Source organism: Paroedura picta, chromosome 12 (genome assembly GCF_049243985.1).
Source record: "Paroedura picta isolate Pp20150507F chromosome 12, Ppicta_v3.0, whole genome shotgun sequence".
Lineage (NCBI taxonomy): Eukaryota > Metazoa > Chordata > Lepidosauria > Squamata > Gekkonidae > Paroedura > Paroedura picta.
In genome coordinates this window covers 29,496,938-29,512,970 of record NC_135380.1, presented here as the reverse complement: position 1 = coordinate 29,512,970, position 16,033 = coordinate 29,496,938, and the positions used below count along the sequence as shown (strand labels likewise).

Here is a 16,033-nt window from a genome sequence, read left to right as displayed (position 1 = left end):
TGTCGGAGAGCAGGCAAGCATGGTTCCCCCACACTAATAGAATGACAAGCTATTCCACAGAGGTTCAGTGCCTCCCAGAGGTGGGCCTAGTTTTGATTGTGATGGGAAGAGGTGGCCTCAGCTGCCACACCTGCACCATTTTTAGTCCTGAAATGGCCACAGGGAGCTCTGCTGCTAAAATATGTTATTGACGTGGTTTCCCAGCACCAAACCAATTCCATGAGCTGAATTCCCAGGTTCTTTTTAAAAGCACAAATAAACCTTTAGCCCAGGCTGTTTTCCTGGCCTGAAATGACCCTCAAGAGCTATAGTTTGTGCTACAGTACAATAAGGGTGCCTGCTGAGGTACATCTGCTTTGAAGCTCATATATTACCCTCCAGTGCTGTGTAAGCCTCCCCCTAGGCCCCAGTACCTTGGTTCTGAATTTATATGTCTTACCTTGGATTAAACCACCGGGGCAAGGATATTTCCTTTGGTTCTTGACTAGCATAGGCATCCCTGCAAGAAGAGAGACAGGTTGGACAGGACTCTGAGTCAGCAACCCTTCCCACGGGCAGTGAAGAAGAAGAAGAGCTGGGGTTTTGGACCCTGCTTTTTACCACCTGAAGGAGTCTCAAAACAGCTTACAATCGCCTGCCCTCCCTCTCCCCACAACAGACACCCTGTGAGGCAGGTGGGGCCAAGAGAGCTCTGAGAGAACTGTAACTGGTCCAAGGTCACCCAGCTGGCTGCATGTTAAAGAGGAGAGGAGAATCACACCCGGGTCTCCCGATTAGAGGCCACTGTTCTTAACCACGACACCAAGCTGACTCTCAGGTGTGTGGGGGTGAGTTCCAATTATGTCAGGCATAGTGGGGGTTAATTAAGACACTATATGGGGAGTCGGCTATGACTTGACAACGACAACAACAACAGATGTGGCTCTGCTGCTCTTTGCCCCTTATGCTGACATATCTAGCTTAGGAGTGTCCATCCTGCTTGACAGTGGAACTACAGATACTGGTCACTGAAACCCTTTGCAAAGCTGGTGCTTTACCACAGAGCTGACTATTCACGCTTCAGGCCTATGGGTTTCTGTCCTTATTGGCATGTTTTGCTTACCTGTGGTTGAACAAGCTGGGCATGGTCAGCCAGGGCTCAGTTTCATTTCTCAACTCAGCTGTCTTTAGGCTCCTGCACATTTGAGAGAGCAGATATTCAAAAACCTTGGAAGCAACATGTTGCAGTACCTAGAACAGAACTAATTTGTGGAAGTCCCAGCATCTAAGGAGGCGGAAACTGGATGCAGGTTGAATCCGGCACGTTCTATTTAAAAGGATTTCAGGTAGCTGTGCTGGGGAAGACCCCCTGGGCTGAGGCTTGGTGAGCTGCTCGTTTGGCAGCAGTAGAAAAGGTGCACCAATGGCCTGGCTGTGTCAGCAGACTCCCGACCCATGCTGTGGTATTCCTGAATCAATAGTTAATAATCAGTTCTGCTCTGAAGGAGTCCAGTTTAGTTTTTCAGTTTGTATCCAAAGCCAATCCTATAATGATTGCATCACTCCCCTATATCAGATTGGTTTTGTATCTGTGACCTCATGCTCTATGCCCTAGACCAGTGGTCCCCAACCACCGGGCCACGGCCCTCTGCAGGCCGCAAGATTCTTTTTGTGGGAGGAGGGGGGAGAGGGAAGTGCACCCACATGTGCAAACGCACATGCGCGGCCAGGCCGCGCATGCCCGTTTGCACCATCCGCAGCCGCATGCGCGAATGTGCAGCCCAGCCGCGAATGCACGCATGCGCAGCCGAGTCACGCATGTACATTGGTGCATGTGCGGCCACGAATGCGCGGCCGCCAGATCGCCCTCCCACACCCACCGGTCCGCAGCCTAAAAAAGGTTGCAGACCACTGCCCTAGATTGTCCTCTCTACCATGACCCGAGAAACAAACTATTTAGTAAACAATTGTCGTGGGGCACGATAAAAACTGAAAACTGAGAACTTAACCTTCTGCTGTCAGATAAAGATCCTTATGTCTCCAACAGAGTGGCTCTTTTTGCACTGGCAGCCAGAAAAACTAGGTCCAGCTTATGCAAACAGCACTTCTAATGCTTGATTGTCTTCTTTTAAAATGCCAATTTTAATTCGATCATTTTCTGCATACTCATATTTACTAGCTGTTTGCTTCTTTTTAATGTTGTATGACCTTGTTTTGATATGATTGCAGTGTCTAATGGCTGATACACTAAAATCCTTTAACAACGTAATGTATTTATTATACACACACACACAATCCTATTTTCTAAATTGTATTCCTACCACCATAAAAACCCCACCAAACCAATGAGCATGGACTTCAGCTGCAAAGTTCAAAGCTGCAATTCTCCCCCAAACAAGAACTGGTACAGATTACTGGAACTGTGGCTGTTTTGAAAACTATAGCCATGGAGACCAGATTGTGGATGCTGAAAGTACTCTGCTACCCAGACTTATGCAAATACAAGACCATTGTAAATGAGTTGAGATCAGATTTCGGAATTGATTCGCTATGTGGGAAGGCTGGTTTATCTCATTTTCTCCTGCCCCTTTCTTTAAAATAGTAAATATCTTTTCTGATAATGGGGAAGCATACTTTCCGGACAGGTTGCAAGGTGCGTTGTACATTGGAATAGAATGTTTAGTCAAAGCAGCTGACATGCTCCCTAGAGAAACGGAAAGATCAAATGATAGTTTTCAACTGAGCGTATTTATGTCTTGACAGAGAATTAGTGCCACTTTCCTCTCTGGGCATTTGTGTACAAGGGGTCCAGCCTCACTTCTTTGTGCTGAGCGGGGGCACGGAATTGTCATGTCTCTTTCCCCCTCGTTTTTTAAAATGAAAAGCAGCCTTTGAAAGCTGTAAAGATCAGAGGGGTTCTTCATGCCTTTCTCCTCCTGCCGCTGTACCCTTAAAAAAGAAATCACACAGGGGGGCCCTGAGCTGCTTCTCTTCCCATGGAGGTGGATTTTGGGAGGACAAACAGCAAGGAGGGGAACAGGATTAAAATGCAATCCTAAACACAGTGACCCCATTTCGAAGTCAAATGTCTATTTGCAGACAGTCTCTCGGGCGAACTCTTTCCCCCACAAAGTCTCCACCCGAAGCATCTCAGGCAGCAGACCAGGGAAGCCCCTGTCGAAGATGCTTTGGGAATCCCATGCCGAACAGACTAAATCCTAGGCTGGACAGGGCAGCCCAAGCCCACCTCTGTCCATGACAAAGAAAGCCTTTCCCCTCCATCCTGCGGGCCACTTACTTGTGGTATATCCACTCCCATGTTCCATCCCTCCTGAAACAGAAACAACACAATGTTACATACAGGCGAGTTGCAATCGCTTGCAATTTACACATTGCATCAACACCAAGCCGAAACAGCAGCTGCCCTCTCGAGGCTACATCACCCCCATCCTCAGTGGGATCCCTTAAGCCAGGGGTAGTCAAACTGCGGCCCTCCAGATGTCCATGGACTACAATTCCCAGGAGCCCCCTGCCAGCATTCGCTGGCAGGGGGCTCCTGGGAATTGTAGTCCATGGACATCTGGAGGGCCGCAGTTTGACTACCCCTGCCTTAAGTGCCTGAGTGGGTCTGCGACTGGATCTCCAGATGTGAGAATGTGTTGCAAACAAAGCATCAGCTGCAGGGACCTCACTTAGGCATTAGGACCAGGGTTCACGGAAAGGGAGTTCTAACTCTCTCCTCCTCTCTCTGCTGTCTCTCCAATGAGAAACTGCTCACCTCTGATGACACAGGCATGCTTCCCAGTGCAACAACTGCCTTTTGCTCCTAGACTACCCATCAGTTGTCTAATTGGAGCTCACCAAGATCTCCTGGAATTGCAGAGAGCTGGCAGACCCATGCCTAGTTGTATCTGTATCTTCATGCAGCTGGGGAACCAAACTTTAATTAGAACTGAAATGAGTTTATCTGATCCCAGAGAGTCTCTACATTCCTTCTTGGGCATTTAGGTCCACAATATTCTGACGGCTAGAATATGTGGAATCTATTGCAATGTCATTGCATGACATTGAATGCCAGTTTTGCATGCTGGCTACTAGTATTTGAATGTCAATGCTTAGTGCTATTTCATAATTGGCAGTCAGCATGCAGTAATACTGGCATCCAAATCTATTTATTTTCAACTTCTGTTAACACTTTGATTTGCAGTATTTGGAAGACTGCGTGCAATGGTGTTTAACAGGGTACGAAGCTTCACTTTAGGTTCAAGCCAAAACCAAAATGGAGGTGCCCGGTGAACACTTGAATCCTGGGTTAAATCTTTAGACATAGGGGTGAAATTTCAAATTGCTAATTGAAAGTATGGGGGAATTTATTTTGGCCCTAATTTAGGTTGAGAGACAAAGGAATTTCTGCACCCGGTTATGTATACTGCTGTTCAGGGCCTGTATATTCCCAGGTAGAATAAGAAGAGCTGGTTTTTTATACCCTACTTTTATACCCTACTTTTCACTCCCCCAAAGGAGTCTCAAAGCAGCTAACAAATACCTTCCCCTCCCCCTCCCCACGACAGATGCCCTGTTAGGTACGTAGGGCTGAGAGAGCTATAAGAGAACTGTCAGTGGCCCAAGGTCACCCAGCTGGCTGCATGTGGAGGAGTGGGGGATCAAACCTGGTTCTCCAGATTCGAGGTTGCCGCTCTTAACCACTGTACCATACTGATTCTACTGAAATAAGAATTTCAGTAGTACACCTTGAGAGCTCAAAATGCTTCCCCACATTATTGTCCAGGATACCTTGAGATCAACAGAAAGGTCTCTATAATTCCCCCTCCTGTGTTGCAGGGGAGGCCACTGAGGCTAAGAAAGCAGATGATCTAAGCCTAACCAGTACATAGTGATGAATTCCCTGTTTTGTATTTTTGTACTTATCTTTGTTTTTGTTAACAGTTTTACTTTCTAGCTTCTAGCTTTTTAGTATTGCTTCATTTGTATTGTGGGTGTACGCTGGAGGGTATCATGTATGCAAATGTTTTGCATGTATAAATGGGGAGTGGGATTTGTTGCAACAAAGCGGAAATGACGTGAAATCCTGGGTTCAGCATGCACCAGGCCAAAAGCAACGCTGAACCAGGAAATGGGGGGTTAAAAGGGCAGGGAGGAGACATTCCAAATAATCCCTACAGTGAATGAATGAAGGTTTGAACTTTGTGTCCTTGCTGACTCACAGCTCAGGCTTCTAGCCCATCTGAAGAAGAGTTTATTTGCTAACATTTAGGGATGGGGAGAACCTGTTTGAGCAGTTGTTCCCAAGGAAGTTGGGATCCTTGAACAGGCCTTGAAATCCAGAATGGAGCAAATAATAGGCTGCTATCTGACAGGCATACAAATAGGAGAGTTGTGTGGCTGATTCCCTGCAGGGCACAATAGTATATTAATTAGAAAATATCTCTAATGACAGTATGTATACAATTTTATTGAATATGGCACTGAAGCCTGATCCAAACTTCAACATAAGCCAGCCAAAAACTTGGGGCAATGACATAGATTACTTGAAATGGAGATGTATCATCAGACATGCTACTAGCGTTACAATTAAACATACTACGGTCGAAGACTTTATAGAGGATGGAACTAGCAATACAATACACTAGGGTTGCCACCTCCAGGTGGTAGCTGGAGATCTCCTGGGATTACAACTGAGCTCTAGTTAACAGAGATAAGTTCCCCTGGAGAAAATGGCCACTTTGGAAGGCGGATTCTATGGCGCTAAACCCCACTGAAATCCCTCCTCTTTCCAAGCTCCACCCTTTTCAGACTCCACCCCCCAAATCTCCAGGTATTTCCCAACCCAGAACAGGCAACCCCCAGGATAGACTGAATTGATGCCATAATGGTCCTGTGGTGACAGAGGATGTCCATATCCATGGTTGTCAAAGGGAAAAGAATTGTGTATTTTCTGTATTCTTGTATTTTATATTTCCTTTTGTTGTTTGTTTTAATGAAAAAATTAAAAAGAGTCTTGAATGCATCAATCTTGATTTCTTACCAGTCCAAGTAAACAACAACTACCACCGAGAAGAGTGCAAGATAGAAGATCCACAACAGAACTGTCTTTTCTCTGGAGGTCATCGTCCTTAACGGAAGGGGAAAAAGAGAAGGAGAAGTTTACAAGCAAGAATATATCCTGCCATTCTGAAGGGCAGGCATGTAATCATTTTTAGAACATTGCTCCGTAAGAATAACTGGTTGTAGATTTAAACCAAACAAATATAGATGAAGCACCTTAACAGATTAAAACACCATATAGAATGTCCAGCTGAAAAGGAATTGCTAACAGTTAATCATAAACCCTCTGAAATGGACCAACCCAACAACCGCGTAGAAGAATAACAATGAGGTATGTGGCTCTCAGGTTGTGAAGGGCTTTCAAGGTAAGAACCGGCACCTGAGTTGAATGCAGAGGCAGATTGGAAGACAATGCAGATGTGTTTAAAAACAACACAATACCCACAACCCCCAAGAGGAGAAAAAAAACACACCTTTCCCCCCTTTTCCCCCCTGAGGCCTTCCCGCCCCTGGTTTTCCAATGGAAACATTCAAAATTTGGGGGAGTACTGAAAAAACCTCCCATGAAATATTTCTTTTCTTTTTTGAATGAGTAAAATGCTTTTAAAGACAAGGTGTGCATGGTATAGACATGTGCAGCCCTTAAACCCAAGAGGCATTTCTGCATCTAGGGGGATATCGAATCTTCATGAGGGGAGCATGCAGGGCTGTCATTGCTTTTCAGCTGCTTCATTCATTCATTCATTCATTCATTCATTCATTCATTCATTCATTCATTCAAACACTTCTATACCGCCCTCCCTTGTGGCTTAGGATGGTTTACAGTGCTGTGATGCTGGCATAGCACAGAGAAGACAATAGCAGTTTTGAAGCATGCCTTCTGTTGTCCTTTGGACCTGATGGGGTTGACTTTTTCCCTATCCCTCAAACCATTGTGTGACACATTTACCCACAGACTGGGTAAAAAGTAGCTTATTGCATCTTTCAGGGCAAGACCAAGTCCAAGAGCATCCCAAGGTTCTTAGTCAGAGGATCATCTGGAACCAAACCTTTCAGAATCTAGACATTTCCTATCAGCACCACTCTCTTTAGTCAGGACTGAGTTCTAATTGTTCTCCCTTACCACCACATCCAAATGCTGATTCAGCAGAAACGGCTGCTTCCAGCTGCTTGTTTTTAATGAAACAGTTTGGTGTCACCAACATGTTAAAAATTGCCGAATCCAAAGCTCCCAAAGAACTTATTCGGTGGACTTCGGCAGCACTGCAAAGAGTCCCTTGTGGTACCCTACATCAGTGGTCCCCAACCCCCAGTCCGGGGACCAATACCGGTCCATAGATCTGTCGGTACCGGGCCGCGGCTCCTCTTTGTCCTCCTCCCCAGCTGCTGCCTCAGAGGCTGCCCTGCCATTCTGCCACTGGCTCACCTTTGGTGATCTCCGGCGGCTGCCATGGCTGGGGCTCCCACTCGGGGTGGCACTGCGCAGTTGCTGCTGGCAGCGCCCCCCAGTGGGTGGCGAGAAGTCAGGGGCACCAGCGGGAAAGCAAGTGGAGCAGGGGCTCAGGTGCCAGCAGTGATGTCCCTCAGCAAAAGACTACCCCCCCTGGGCCTCAGTAAAATTGTCAAGCATTGACCGGTCCCCAGTGATAAAAAGTTTGGGGGCCACTGCCCTACATAATAAATCCAAAATGCAGGTCTGAGAGCAGCGGCATACAAATGTCATTATAAATAAAAAATAAATCTAATAAAATAATGACTTGGCATTGCTGATGAAAACTTTATGCCAAGTTGAACAAGTTGACATCATTGGAGAGCCACTGGTGGAAATGCCTGAAAATGGGCCAGTAAGATACCTTCACTGTCCATATCAAATAGACTACACTCCTCCTCCACAGGTCATCCATGGGGGCAACAAAGTCTTCATTTTAGACACAATCACCATGTTGCAAAATGGAGGCCTTTTCCAATAAGTAACCAACCATCCTTCTCTAAGGAGAGTTTCCTCCCCAAAGTAGATCAACCATTGCCTGTTCAGATACACGAGGGAAACTATTCACTGGTAAAGAGAGGCTGAATATCATAGACAAAGGTTCTTTCAGCTTCTGGTAGGGTTAGCCATGATTAGAGATGAGGTGGCCCAAGGAAAATAGGAAGGGAGGGGAGTTTTTGTACTGTGTATATTCTAAAATTCTTCATATCTGACAATGAGAGCTTTGACTCCTAAAAACTTATACCTTTGGATATTTTGCTGTTCTACTTCATTTGAATTTGTGCTACTACTACAGACTGACTCAGCAAACCACCTGAAATGCATGTTCTAATTTTCTGCAAAACATCTGGCATTTTATTAAAGGCAAAAAATTAAACCTGTTCTCCCCATGGCCTCAGTTTTCAGACATTTTACAACTCGACCTGTGATGGACGAGAAACTGGTTTCCAAATGTTGGCTGCTTTCCCAGTTCCTAGCAATCCGTTTGCATTGGTCAAGGTGAGCAAACCTAAAATGCCCTTCTCACCTGGTACGTACTTGCTGCCTTGAACTGGCATCTAGATTGGCTCACAGAAAAGCAACTTTCTCTACAAAGGACCTGGCAAATGGATGGCCTCGGTATTTATTTTTTCTGCAAACTATATGCAACCTTGTAGGCAAATGACTGCGATGGCATGCTCAGCTGCAGATTCCTACCAGTGTCCCTCCAGCTGTGTTCCAACCTACTTTATACTGGCCAGCTCACTGGTGTGCTGGGCCCTAGCACACCAGGTTGATACCAAATGTCAGTCTTCTCAGTTGCCTCTGAAAGACCGTTTATGCACTGGGAACTTCACTGCCCAAGCTCCCATGCAGGAGCACCAATAGGGGGAAGATGAGGTGCACCAGGCCAAATGCTCCCCCATGTGGGTGCAGGAAGAGGTGGGACAACCTGCCACGACTAAAACTCCAGCCTGCAGCCTAGCATGAAACCTCCAGTGCGTAAATGGTCAATGTGTCTCACTTCAGGCTGTCACGGGGAGGAGGGGGGCAGGAGATACAGAGCTGCAGCTGTGGATCCCTAAGTCCATCAGAACATTTCAGGGCAAGATAAGACTTAGAAGCCTGCAATTACGGGTTATCCCAACTAGTCCATCACTTTTGCAGAAAGAGAGATGGTTATAAATCCCAAATGTCCTTTCACCTTTCTGTGACTATGGTCTCTATTTGATTCCATCCAACCGGTCACCAAGTCCTTGCTTCCTCTAATGTGTATGGCACACAATATAAGCTGTGAGAGGCCCATGGTTGCCAGGACAAGAACACTTAATATGGGCTGTTCAAGGCCCCTAGCATTATAGAGATGCCGTTAATAATGATGGATAGTGAAATAAAAATAGCTTCTTCCTCTTCACCGCCCTCCCCTCCCTTTGAGGTCTCCCTTTTCTAGACTGAAAGCTCTTTGGGATTAGGGACTGGCTTTCTTGTATCCTGTAAAGCTACAGGCTCACTGAGAACACTGTGGAAAGAATAAATGTGCTAGATAAATAAATATGCATGTTAGAACAATAGCCAGGTTTTTGTCTGAAATGCAGCTCGGTTATTCCCATGTTTGCCCTGGGGTGTGGCCCTGTGATCAAGCAGCCCCTTTGGTCCTGGAAGCGGAGTCCAACTGTTATCTGAAAGTTTCCAACAAGCAGGCTCTGTTAAACTGCCATTAGCATTTATCTCTGTTTGGTTAATTGCCTCTTATCTGAAACTGTTCAACCATTTGGCAAGAAAGGAGGACTAGTGCCAAAGCTATTAGTGCCATTTATTTTCTACAAGGTAGCATGAACCTTTTCTGTTATTGTATCCCCTTGTTGCAATGTATTCATCCTTTTGATCTCATGTACCCTTCCTTGCATGTCTTTGATCCTTTATCATTGATTAGGCTAATGGGGAAGGTAGCTGATTTAGGCCTCAGGGAGTTCCAGCCATCAGGCCATCCAAAATGTTGGGAATGTGCTATCACCTCCTGGCCTTGAAGGCCGGAGGTGCAAGGGGACTGGCTTTTGTTTCCAACACACCAGGAGGAAAAACATCTGAATGGTTTTTCGCACCTAAACAGGACTGATAAGGGGTAATGGATCCCTGGAGCATTAGTCATAGCAAGGACCCTGAGATACTAGCTTCGTTGATCTTTCAGTAAAGAGATTTTAACTCTACAAAATCTGCTTATTGGGAGCAATCAGCTGGGCTCTCACAACTAGTCAGGCTGTTCTTCCTCCAAGCAAATTAGGGTGGTATGTTCAATCACCCTGAGGTAAGCTAGCCTGAGAAAGTGCAGCTAACTTGCAGTCCCAATGAGTTCCACCTGCCATGCTGCTCGTTGAAGCTTGTTCTGCTTCAGGAAGCAGAGGGCATGACACTCTCATGCCATGTCAGTCAATCAGACCCATGGAGGACATGTGCATAGTGCAACTTGTGAAATGGCAGTATCAGGATCCCTGACCTGGTAGCCAAGGCAAGCCCATCTCATCAGGTCTCAAAAGCTAAGCAGACTTGACCCTGGCTATCATTTGGACAGGAGACCACCAAGGCTTTGGGTGGTAGACCACCACCTACATTTGGGTGGCAGTTCTTCCAAGGACTTCCAAGTAGTTCTTCCACTAGGGGTGATGCAGAGGCAGGAACTGTCCCTTGCAAATGTCCCTTGCCTGGCTGCCAGACAACCTTCAGATCTCCTGGCTATACGGCCCATTCCGTGTGATCAAGAAAAGAAATGGTGATCTGGGGACCAGGATTTAGAGAGCTAGTAAGGACTGTTAGGACTGCTTTCCACAGCTGACCAGCAACACTGGCTGGCTGCAGCTCTCCATTTGTAGCTCAAGCAGCAGCACGTTGAACTGCCCTTTTGAACTGTGTTTGCCTTGCGGACACGAGGAATTTCGCACTCGAGAGCAATCTCTGAGCCAGCAAGGAGTCTCCAGCCTCAGAACATACCATTCTATCTTATTAATCTGTTTCTCTGGTAAAATTGTATCCTGCATCTTTGGAGAATCTGCTCAAAGCAGCTCACAGAAGTAAACATGATAAAATCATAAAGCAGCACAAAAATGGATCAAATACTCAGCCAAAGTGTAAAAACGGAGTAAAATGGTTGCCATAAAACAGGCGAGTAACTGATAGTAGAAACAGCGTCAAACGATCAAGCCCTTTAGCTTAATGTTTGGTTAAAATGAAACAATCCCCTGCGGGAAGTTTTCTTGACGGGGCCCATTTAGAATATTAGGTCACATGCTCTTTTTCTGCTGCATTAGGGTGGCCTACAGCGCTGTCCATTGGCTTACACCAGGGGTAGTCAAACTGCGGCCCTCCAGATGTCCATGGACTACAATTCCCAGGAGCCCCCTGCCAGCATTCGCTGGCAGGGGGCTCCTGGGAATTGTAGTCCATGGACATCTGGAGGGCCGCAGTTTGACTACCCCTGGCTTACATCGTAGTTGGTATCTGCTTGGGTGATATTTTAGATGCACTAAGCCCTGCGAGTGGTTCCCTGAGACCCAGTCAAAGTAACAGGGAAAACACTGAATGTGCTTCCTGGACTCCAGCTGCTCCAAGGCAGCTGGATTGTGGACAGGCAGGAGAGCACTCGTCCTGCCAACTCATGCACGAGTGATCTGGGACCCCTGAACCTGCGTTTTCCAGTTGGACGTTGTGGCACAACGACTCTCCCTTTCTTTAATTGTTTCCTTGCCAAGTGGAACGTCCTTGGCTCCACTTTCAGGATGGGAGTCCAAGGCACAGGAGCAGAGCCAATCAAAATATTGGCTACCTTCCTGCCTACACAGGCTGGGTATGTGCAGATGGCCTTAAGAACCTACCCATTCACTCTGGTCATTTTCGGAGGCCCTGCTTCAGTTGCCCTCGCCGGCTTAGGTGTGAGGGGTAAAAGACCTTTCTTGGTCACAGCAACAAAACTCTGGAACTCCCTCCCTCCCTCCCAGGGAGACTCATCTGTCGCCTCCATCGGTGTCCCGGGTCAGTGGCTGTTTCGTTTGACATACCCCCCAAAATGGGGGTTGGCCTTCCTCCCGGGTTTTTTAATGGAATTATTTTATCATTTTAAAATCTGTTTTTTAATTGTTCAAACTTTGTCATGTTCCTCGCCTTGGGAACCCTGATTAGGTGGAAAGGGGACATAAAAATGTTTGAAATAAAGACATGAAATGACATGAATTTTGAAGCTGCAGATGGGGGGGGGCTCTTGTTTCTTATGCCTGCTTAATTTATCTACCCCCCCAAAAAAAATTAAAAAAAATGATTTGTAGTCTCCAAGAGGGACTTGAGTTGTCACCACTCTGTGCAGCCCTGTGCAATCAATCAACCTTGGGGAGGGTAGATTGAAGGTGGGAGAGAAGACAATAGCCATGGCCTGAAGAACTGCATTCCACCCCAGAGGAGCAGCAGGCATCTGCAAAGGGTTTATGGCAGGTGACCTCTGGGAGAAGGTTCAGAAGGGCTGCAGCTCCCTGGAGCCTTAGGTGTGCAGGCGCACGCAGGTAGCCAAGAGGACAGGAAGACAAAATATGTGGCAACTCCCTTGCACTTCGGAACTCCAGCAAATGCTGCCTGGAGTTGAGTCAGACCCTTGTTCCACAAAGCTCAGGAATGTCCTCTTCGACTGGCAGCAGCTCAGGTAGCTTCTTTAGCTCCTTGCAACCTTTTGCTGGATGGTGGTGCCATGGTATGAACCTGGGATCTCCTATATGCAAAAACAATGACCTATGGTCCCACCTCGAGTTGGCCGTATACATAAGCTTGCTTTTTAATGCTTAAAGCCATCAATCAAATAAAGATGGGGTGGGTCTTCCAAGGATAGGGTGCCACTGCTGGGACTTTACTGCTCCAGGCTGTCACAACCCCCTCCTCCATTCATTGCTCCAGGTTGGCCCCAGGTGAGTCGTTTTTTTTTTTTTTTCATTACTGGTATCCTATACAACCTCTAGTTATAACTGGGACTCACCAAGTGGCCTCAAGCAAAGTCCACTTTCTCTCAGCTCCTCGCCTGCCCCCAAGATAAGACAGAGCTGTAAGAAGGATTTGTGGGACAATGTATGCCCACCGCTTTGAACCCTGTACCTTGCTGCTAAGTGGTGGTATAAGCAGCGTTCCAGGGAAAAGCTGACATTTGCTGTTTGGAAGGGAGGCGTGACAGGCCGTCGGGAACCATGCAGCTGTTTGCTAGCAGTGCAAAAAGAGGGGAAAAAACACATTTCTGGACTCGACGGAAAAGAAGACAACAGGAAGAGGAGTTTGCGGCGTGCCTTGCAAGCAGGGAGGAAGCCGTGCGGGGGTGGGGGGTGAGAGACAGGCAGCTTCGGGGCACTCTTCTTCCCAAGAGACACTCCACGGGCAGCTGAGAGCTGGGCTTGTCCACCCACATTCTTTACATGCAAAGCCAGTGGCTTAGAGGTGATAACAAGGCAGGAAAGCGGATATGATCCTTATTTGGCTATGAGGCTCAGCTGGGGAGCTGAAGCCAGGTCTAGCGATTACGTATTTATCTTGTCTTTGCTCTGAGTTCAGGGTGCTTCCTTTGCCTCCATTTTAGACTTGCAGCAATTCTATGGGATCTCATAGGCTCAGGGAGAGTCAGGTCCATTCCGCACAGTGCTAATGTTGCCGAAGTGTTACCATTGTGTAACGCTATTTATTTTGCGTTATTCACGACATCATACACAATCTGCAACACTCCTGCAACACTCCCGCAATCGCTTAGTTGTAGCGATTTTTGGGGAATCCACAAAAGTGGACTCTCGAGAACAACCTGCAACACATCCGAAAAAGACATGTGCGTTCTCAAAACAGCGGTAGCAAGCATGTCCCTCCCTAATCTCTCGCACCTGCGCTTCTGGCGTCCCGATCGCCATTCCCCCCCCCCCTAAACCGGCCAAAGCAATGAATAAGCGATGCTTCTATGGCTGAAATCCCTCCACAAGCAATTGTCCATAAAGTTTCCAAGCACAATACAGCCCCCTGTTCGACACTAATTTTGGCCAGAAATAGCACTGGGGGGGGGGGGATTTAAAAAAAAAATTCAGAACGTGTAAACGAATAAGTGCCAGCTCCTAAGCCAGGAAAACAAAGGTCTTTCTGATACATCGAATGAACAAATATGCGTTGCTACTGGTCTTTTGTGTTTTTAAAAAATGTTTTTAAAGGGAAACACAAACACAACAGTTGATTAGCTGCTCTCTTTGACTGACGGCCAGGGGAGGGTGGAACATGTTTTTACCCCACCCCCTACCTTCCCATGAAGAACATGTTTTTACCCCACCCCCTACCTTCCCATGAGCTCATATGTGGGTCACACAGTGATCTTCATGGCTAAATGGGGATTTGACCTGGGGCCTCCTTAGTCCAGTACTCTAACCCCTGCCCTGCATGGATTCCAAGGCAATATGCATTTACATTTTATAAAACTATCACACACAAAATCCTAAAGCAGCATTGCTTTTAATAGCTTAATGTTTTTAATGCATTAATTATTTTATATTTTATTTTATCTATGCATTCTTTTTGCTGTAACCCCTCCCGGAGTTGCTAGAGAGGGGGCGGAAAATAAGTAGAAACACAATAAACTTTTTAAAAGAGTGATATATTTTTAACTGGAGGAAATAGATGGCCTGACTCTAATACATCTCTGTTAGATGTGGAATAATTCCCTCCGTCATTTTTTTAAAGTATTCTTTTCACCACTAGCAAAGCTACATGCAATCTGATGGCCATACGCTGAATTAAATTGGGGACACCACCATGAGACACATCAGATCTGGGTCATCAGAAATGCTCTTCTTTCAAATTGTGGCCATGTACCCATTTGGGAGGAGCCCAGTAAGCAATTTCATCAAATATCATCAAATTTTAACAAATAGCTATGCCCTGATATTCTGTCATTTTGTGCTCTAAATTCTTTTTTTCTGACAAAGAGTTCTGCAAATGCAGATTTTTGCACCACTTGAACTTTACAAATCCAAATCACCCAGCCTGTATCTCTCAACATCCCTGAATAGGTATACAGGTATACACACCCCTTATTCACTTTCCCTAGGGTTTTTGGCAGAGGATGAGCTGAAAGAGATGATTTTATCTAAGCAATTTAACGGATCTCCTTAAAAGTCAGTAAATAAAAAGAGTCATGTCTTTCGGTCTAAATGGGAAATGAAATTAAGCACACGTTAAGTCTGGCAAGAATCAGAGCCTAGTGCATTTTTTAAACAGACCGTGTAGACTGTTAACAATAATCCTCTAAGGTGAAAGACTCTGAAATGTATGGGACGGAAAGGGAAAAGAATTAGGAAAGGAATCTAAAGGAAGGAAAGTAAAAAAGTAAACAGCTTCCAAATCAAGCGGTTCCCTTTTTAAAAAGATAAGAAAGAAAGAAAGAAAGAAAGAAAGAAAGAAAGAAAGAAAGAAAGAAAGAAAGAAAGAAAGAAAGAAAGACCTTTCCCTACACGGTGGAAGAATTTAGGAGTTGAAGTTGATACATACCGTATGGCTGGACTTGACTTCTCTGAGCAGCAGAACAGAGAATGTGTTAACCTGAACAGCTTCGTGTTCTGCTGAACTAGGCAGGACTGTAATGAAAGCCAACAGTTCCAGGGCTTTCTGTCAAAATTAAGCCCTTTTCTCTTGTTTCCGAGGGGGATTCCTCTGGACCCAGCATACTGAACTATTCCCACAAAAGCCTATTGAGAGAGGGGAGTTTCAAAAATGGACGTTGTGCAAGGCAAGACCCTGCAAAAAGCCACCTCTCCTGCCAGACCTTCTCTTGAATTTTCTGGTCGGCTTGCCGCATTTCCTTGTTTTGCTGGAGGAAATCTGGCAATCATGCTGGTGCTGATATACCTGCTTGTGATGTGGGGGGGGGGGGGGAAATAGTAAGAAGGTGGAGCTGACCAAAAGTACTGTTTTGACTAGTGAGGTTTTGAGGACTGGAAAAAAGCCATGAGCATGTGCTCGGAGGAGAAATGG

At 46.1% G+C, this 16,033-nt stretch overlaps 1 protein-coding gene across 4 annotated transcripts in view; it reads right to left on the bottom strand.

Moving 5' to 3' along the window:
- The window catches only part of GLT6D1 (glycosyltransferase 6 domain containing 1), a 52,217-nt gene that overhangs the window by 10,228 nt on the left and 25,956 nt on the right, over positions 1 to 16,033 (bottom strand). For 3 of the 4 annotated variants that reach the window (XM_077305410.1, XM_077305411.1, XM_077305412.1), the window contains exons 2-5: positions 6,026 to 6,112; positions 3,278 to 3,310; positions 1,103 to 1,174; positions 440 to 499 (exon numbers count right to left, since the gene is read on the bottom strand). In XM_077305410.1, the coding sequence (XP_077161525.1) occupies positions 440 to 499; positions 1,103 to 1,174; positions 3,278 to 3,310; positions 6,026 to 6,108 (248 nt within the window). In that variant the 5' untranslated portion in view covers positions 6,109 to 6,112. Of the gene's footprint in view, positions 1 to 439; positions 500 to 1,102; positions 1,175 to 3,277; positions 3,311 to 6,025; positions 6,113 to 15,550; positions 15,916 to 16,033 lie in introns of those variants that run through there. The other variant, XM_077305409.1, reaches the window with a different exon arrangement.